A 6,990-nucleotide genomic window follows, 5' to 3' on the forward strand; every position below is an offset into this window, starting at 1 on the left:
AGAACTATTCATATCGTTTCCGTGCGATTAACTTATTAAGCCGGTTGAAAATGTTGCCATTCGAGAGCATTGTTTTTTTTTTGTAGTCGCAGAGTGTTGCCTCTCATTTGACGTCTTCATATAATATCAAATTTGTCTATTTAACGAAAAAATATGTCTGATACAAAATCATATTCCAATTTGGTCCTGGAAATAAAAATTTGGTTCTTAACAATGATTGGAAATATTTGATTAAGCTAACATATAATTTTACGCAATGTTTAGCCTGAACACAATTTAGAGATGAATACTCAGATACATCTACGCGCTGCACTCAACGGCCGCTTAAAATTTAATGACGATGTCCAGTGAAGTGGACTTCACTCAGTGCACTTGTTAGAAAGTTGTCACACCGTGACACGATGAAGCATTTAGCGATGTTCATTCCCCCGCGGAAATGTCTGGTGAACCTTCACACAAAGGAAAACCTAGAGACGGAATGCTGTTGGGTTACACGAAATTATATAATTTTATACATTAATTATGAGCAATATAAATAATATTTACTGTTTGATATGTCCTAAACAAGTACCAAGATTACCTAAGTAATAATTTGTTAAATCATTTGTTATAAAGGTTTTTCTAGCATCGTGATATTTGAGGATGATTCATGATCCATCGTGGCCTGGGACTGCTATGTCCCAAACAAGTACCAAGATTACGTAAGTAATAATTTGTTAAATCATTTTGTTATAAAGGTTTTTCTAGCATCCGTGATATATGAGGATGATTCATGATCTGATATGAATGAATTCATAAGTTAAAATTTTTAGGCTCCACTTCTGATTTATTTTTGGGGCCATTTAAGAGCCAATCATAGTTTTCCATGCAAACTTTGCAAATTTTCATCCAATCATAACATAGTCAATCCAAGTAATAAAATTCACATTACGCAACGCCGTGTTTTCAAATTTATTCACTTGCTGTTAGTGTTCAATCATATCAGAATAATTAGAAGTGGTGGAAAATTAAAGGTAAAGCTCATTTGACAAACTGGAGGGGAATGAAGTACAACATCTACACTACACTTTAACAGCTATAGCTCTAATCTAAAAAGAGGACAAACGTCCTAATCACAGACAGCTCGTGACACGCGGTGAGTGTACGGGACTTACTAATTAAACAAAAAAAGGAACCTCTGATAATTGTGGCATGCGCAGTATTCGCAGAACTTTCCTTGCCATAACGTATGGCACTCGGTCACAGAAATATTGTGAACCCCTGGTAAATGAGGTGTGCGTAATTGGAATACTTTCCCTGCCCTCGCTCGCATACTGTACCAGATAACGAAAATATTGTGAACCTCTGTTAAAAGTGGCATGCGCATTAATGGGAAAACTTTCCCTTCCTTCGCATATAGTTCTCGATCACAAAAATATTGGGAACCTCTGCTAAATGAGGCATGCCCCTTAATTGGAGAACTTTTCCTGCCCTCAGATATGGTTCGTAAACTGAAGTGAGTTGGGATTTAAATGAATAAAAAAAAGGCATAATTTGATTTTGTCATCGGGCTCAACATGAAAAATTGTATTCGCAAATTTTTATTTAATAAAATCACTCTTTTTGTTTTTAAACCGGGCTTTTGGGTCGAGCAACGACTAGCCTAGGTCAGTGATGTACTTATGTCTGTCCCAAAACGTTCACTACTAATTAATAATACTGACCTTCGCGGTCAAAGTCTAGTCAATGAATTTTATAAAAAAAACTTGGCAATGGCGAGTACCACAATTTCACCAGGAGTACTATTTCACCAGGAGTACAATTTATCGTCCCGAAAAGTTCAAGATAGTGTGTTACAAAATTCGGTGCCGGTGCTACGCTAAGGATATAGGAACCGTCAGTCAGTATAATTTCAGTCTCATCCTGCGATGCGGAGCTTTGCAAGCTTCCTATCACTGCAGACCGATCATAAAGGCGTAAAGTTGCTTACTAAGCTAATATTTTTCCTTCAAATTGACTTTCTTTTAAAATGGGTTGGAGTTTATCAATATGTAAAGAAATGGTGTGCATGTTAATGCTTTTCTCCGTAAGAAGAAAGGAGAGCATCCGTAGGAAGGAGACATTGTTACTATTTTATATTCGTTAAGATGTGAATGTTGCCTGAGCAAATACAATAGGCAAATGTGATTTTATTTCAATATTCTCTTGCGTTGAGACTACCTCTGTATATGATGATAAATTTTTTCGTTGGACTAGTTTACTTTGACTCTTCAATTCGTTTCCAATTATTTGTAATTATTCATGAAAATTTTTTAATCAGGATGCTACCAAGGTTTCAAACTAAAAAATGCTACAATTTACTTGGTTCTAATATAATTAATTTTATAATTTAAAATATTGGAAGTGATTTTTCATTGTCGATTGGCTATTGTACCGCTGATATCCCAGCACAGTTCATTCACTTTAGTTTCTATATCTAATCCCCAAGTTACATGAAAGAATAGATTCAAATTTTAGAGCAACAATTTGGTTGTCAACTTGAAGCGTCAAGATCTTATTTCGGATAAGCTAACGAAATATTACCTTTACGGCACGTCTCATTTTAAAATTCAATGCATGTCCACAAGCCTTGCAATGAATCCTTAGCACATGCGATTTAATACTTCAGTAAATGTGTCCTTTCCAATCAAAGAGACTAAATAAGCGATAATCACGAATTCATCGTTACTTTAGGCCGTTATTTGAAAGATTTAATTTCAATTTATTCATATTTCAATGTCATTTACTTATTTTGCGATGAGCGCTCGAATATTTTTGACGTTCTTCATACTAAGGTATGTTATTACATTATTGTTAATTAGTTTTAGTCTCTGCTGCAATTTCTTTCGTTTGAAATTATCTGTAGTGTTAAATTTGTATGGTGAAAGTTGATTGTTTCAATTGTCTGCGTAGTAGCAGCCATGACTAACATGATTCCGATGAGAGACAATTAGAAGTTAAATGTTCATTTCTTGAGCTGAATTCCCGAGATCTGTTTAAATTCGAGTTCATTCGTGTACATTATTTCAAGCAACAGTAAATATTTCTGTATGGCACGAAGTAACAATTAATATTTCTGTATGGCACGAAGTAACGATTAATATTGTAACCTCGGATAAATTCCCTCCCTTCACAGCTTGGTGATGACAAATGTCAGGGCGTTGTCGTGCCTGGCTTGCAAAGACCCGCGCGTCCAGTGCCCGTCTGTCGGCAAATGCAAGTTCGGCGGAGTGTATCTCTCAGAGTGCGGGTGTTGTATGACCTGCAAAAAGGTGATTTTAGTGTGATTAACTAAGATTAATATTAATTATGGTTATGAGTTAGGTTTCATCCGGTTAGAGCCTAATTTATTCAAGTTCTTTTTGCCCATGCTGGTTTGCAGCCCTTCGCTGTTGGCAGAGTCATCATCTCTACTGCATAATTTTGTGCCGATTAGAGTTCTCACCAGCTAACCGAAGGCAACCGCAAAGTCTTGAGCCCCGTCCGCACGTTCAAACTTATCGTCAGTCTTGCATGTCATGTCAGGTTTCACCGATTTTGACGGAAGACTGAAGAGCGTCCACACTCTCAAACTTTCCTTCAGTTTTTAGTGCGTTCGCGACAATGGAGGAGGTAGTGCTGCTCGCTGCAGTGATCGCAGCTTGCGTCACCCTAATTAGGTTAAAGCGATGCAAACGTACGCGGTGGTCCCGAAAACGGTTTTAAAAAATACCACCATGAGGGTTGATAGACAGCATCCCTACCAGCACCAGACAGCATTGACGACTTCAATTTGGCACATTCTTTTCAATAAAGAGTTTATTTTCTTCGTTACAAAGCCTTTGTTTGCTGTATAATCAACTTCTTTGCAATTAACTAGCAATGCCGCATAGGCCAGTGCTCTCTTATTCTTGTGACTGTAGATTTATGATTGAATTTACCATAAACATGGGAAACTACGATATAATTCAATGAACTCGCCATAATAAATCGTGAAACCAGTGTCGGATATCCTGGGATATGAAAGACTAGAGCTAGCGAGGAACAATGAAACATCTCTCATCATCAAAATAGACTGAGATAGCGTAAAGTTTGAACAATAAAGCCCCGTCCACACGTTCAAACTTATCGTCAGTCCTGCATGTCATGCCAGGTTTGACGACAAGACGGAGTGTGTGGACGCTCAAAGTTTGACGTCTTGCATGACGGGTGGGCGGAGTTATATGTTGCATGACGGGAGTATGGAGTTATATCGTAGTTTCCCACGTTTATGATCAATTCGATCAAAAAGCTACGGTAACAAGAGATTACTGGCCTATGCGGCGGGAACGCAGCCGTGCACCACAAATTTTGTACACCAATAAGCCCTGAATCGAACGCCTTGGATCTTTCCGGACATCCACCAATCAGCCGTGAATGGAATCTGCTATCCGTAACCAACCATTGACATCCTTCTGCTTTGAATATTTTGAGCTCCACACCCCCCCAGACACGAGGTCGAATAGCCTAGGGTCGAATGGCCGCCCACCACTGAACGTTGCGTCGAAGCATCACTTCATACCCTGGCCACCGCTCGAATTGCAACTTGCGCGCAACAGCCTGCAACCACTTGGATTTGCCCACCTCCGGCCTCGCATAAAACCTGCCGTGCACCACCAGGCCGTCGGTCGAAAGAGCCGTGCGACTGGCTGAGTCAGGTTAGGTTAGGTTAGGTTGGGTTAACACTCGGCCGGAGCGTTCGACCCGCGGGCGTTCGACCGAGGGTTGGTTCGACGCACTGCCTAGATACGGACGGCTTGGTGGCGGATATCACATTCGCTGCAAGGCTCCGGCGCGCTACGTCCGAGTGGTGTACAATTTTTTCGCGGTACGGCGGACGACGCTAGGCCATTCGATCGAGCTTTCGGCTGCCTATATGATTTTCCAGAAGTGTTGAAGGCTACGTTCCGGAGGGCAGGAGTCATGATAGTCCATTACATCCAGGGCAGTGGTGGACTTCGGCAGGCTTCCCTTTTCTTTGTCAAACCTCAAACTCCGCCCACCCGTCATGCAAGACGTCAAACTAAAGCGTCCACACGCTCCGTCTTGTCGTCAAACCTGGCATGACATGCAAGACTGACGATAAGTTTGAACGTGTGGACGGGGCTTTAGTCATTTGCGTCTTATAGCATACATTCGAAGTGGTGTACTGGTGTTCTTGGGAATTCGTGTGTGCAATCTTGGTAGTTTGTGCCTGCATGCCGATTCATTGGTCATTCCTGCAAGCCGCATGAAATAAAAAAGTTCCCTGCCTTCGTTCTAATTTAGGAGTTTTAAATTTAGCGACCAACTGATCATAACTTTGTTTACGATTTGATAAGACTATGGCATTTAAAAGTTCCTATTCGGTGAATTTGATGGTATTTCAATGACATGCTTAGGGTCCGGGAGGCAGTTGTGGAGGCCCGTGGAGCAGGGCTAACGAGTGCGGTCGAGATCTGGACTGCGTGTGGGAGAACAGAGGCGATCCCTACGGCGTTTGCAAGTAAGAAGAATAGATCGAAATTTCAGCGGTTGCGATCGAGTCTGGGGGCGTAACCTAACATGAGTAAACTCGTGGTTATTGGATGTAAACCTCGCTAGGACTAGATTGAGATGAAGGTTGGGTAGTAAGACTCCAGATATTGCTCTCAATATCAATTGAAGTACTAATGAATAAAAAATATAACTCGGCAATTACTGCAGCGAGTGACAGAGCGCATTTTCTCGTCGACGAAAATGTGGTCACGGACGAACGGACACAGGCGAATAGACGGACGGACTTGACGCGCACAATAGCGCCCTTTTTCCATAAATGAGAAAATGCGTTAAAAACTCTTGTCGTCGCTAAGATAAGTTCAGCCAGGTGTTTTCGCTCTTTGAGAAGATTAAGTAAGCCTTTATATTGATTTGCGACGATAAAAAGAGTGCAATTGGTGATGAAATGTCTTGAGAAAATATTGAACTGGTTGAGTGAACTTCGTGAAATTTTACCTACGTGAACGTGCTCTTAAATCCATATCTTTTCATGCTTTGATCATTAATGAAGGTTTATTTTCATGTATTGATAATTTAAATTTGCTATTGATAACGCACGCAGATGGACTACCGAAGAAGAAACTGTTCCAGAATTATTCGGTCCCGCAGTGGCCATCGTGGACGAAGAAGACGATTCCGCCTTCGCCATAGTTGAAGAAGTTCTAGAAGCAATGGACGTCTGAGAGCAAACGTGAATCTGTTGAAATGTCAAATAAATTGTTATAATGCATGACAAATAGTCACGCTGTTTCTGTGTGAAGTAATTTGTCCCCCTGTATAGATTTTTTTTGCGCATTGGTCACATAAAACAATGCTTGTTTAGTGTAATCGAATTTAATTTATTCAGTACATAAAATCGAAAAAGCTCCTCAACGTTTTATTAAAAATTTAGGCCTTAGTTGTTACTCCGAATATTGTTTGGAATGATTAAACCTCCATATTTTTTTTTGTGAAGACTAATCTCTCACAATAACCTAACCTAACATAACGCAACACGAGACCGTGATAGGGTAAATAGGAAGTGTTTTTTACACCTTGTTTTGGAAATCGGATTTCCCTCGCAATTGGAGCGAAATTCCGCTTCGACTGACATAAATTTGTTCGTTTTCGATTGGATTTCAAGCACTATCCTTGTGCCAGATTATTATGTAGTGGTACTAGTATTTGAGAAATTATGTTGACGGTGACGTCGGCCGTAACTTAAACAGAATTTCGCCGTTCATAAGTCGCCGCTCAATACCTGCTATTATTAACCGCCACGCGCTCACAATCAAACAAAATTCTACCAGTAAGTTTTAATAGAACCCACAACTTGCAGCACCAATCTTGTTACTTTTAATTTTAACCGCTAGGCTCGACCGCACTTTGCCACAGCGGCCAGTGTCCAATGAGTCTGCTGGCACGTTTGCGGACGAGTTCCATGGTTGAACTATCTTA

The 6,990-nt window shown here is 40.4% G+C and overlaps 1 protein-coding gene across 1 annotated transcript; it reads left to right on the top strand.

Annotated features, from left to right (window-relative positions):
• Nucleotides 1–2,447: 2,447 nt before the first annotated feature.
• On the top strand, nt 2,448–6,305 carry LOC108669655 (single insulin-like growth factor-binding domain protein-2). Its single transcript, XM_018157050.2, has 4 exons — nt 2,448–2,813; nt 3,155–3,290; nt 5,418–5,521; nt 6,116–6,305. Exons 1-4 carry the CDS (start codon nt 2,755–2,757, stop codon nt 6,234–6,236), a joined length of 420 nt encoding a protein of 139 aa, XP_018012539.1. The 5' UTR covers nt 2,448–2,754; the 3' UTR covers nt 6,237–6,305.
• The last annotated feature ends 685 nt before the right edge of the window (nt 6,306–6,990 follow it).

Source organism: Hyalella azteca, unplaced genomic scaffold (assembly GCF_000764305.2).
Source record: "Hyalella azteca isolate HAZT.00-mixed unplaced genomic scaffold, Hazt_2.0.2 contig963, whole genome shotgun sequence".
Classification (NCBI taxonomy): Eukaryota; Metazoa; Arthropoda; class Malacostraca; order Amphipoda; family Hyalellidae; genus Hyalella; species Hyalella azteca.

Coding starts and splice junctions, on each gene's coding strand:
- LOC108669655 (XM_018157050.2), top strand. CDS start 2,755: ATGTCATTTACTTATTTTGCGATGAGCGCTCGAATATTTTTGACGTTC. Junction 2,814..3,154: donor TTGACGTTCTTCATACTAAG/GTATGTTATTAC, acceptor CTCCCTTCACAG/CTTGGTGATGACAAATGTCA. Junction 3,291..5,417: donor GTTGTATGACCTGCAAAAAG/GTGATTTTAGTG, acceptor TGACATGCTTAG/GGTCCGGGAGGCAGTTGTGG.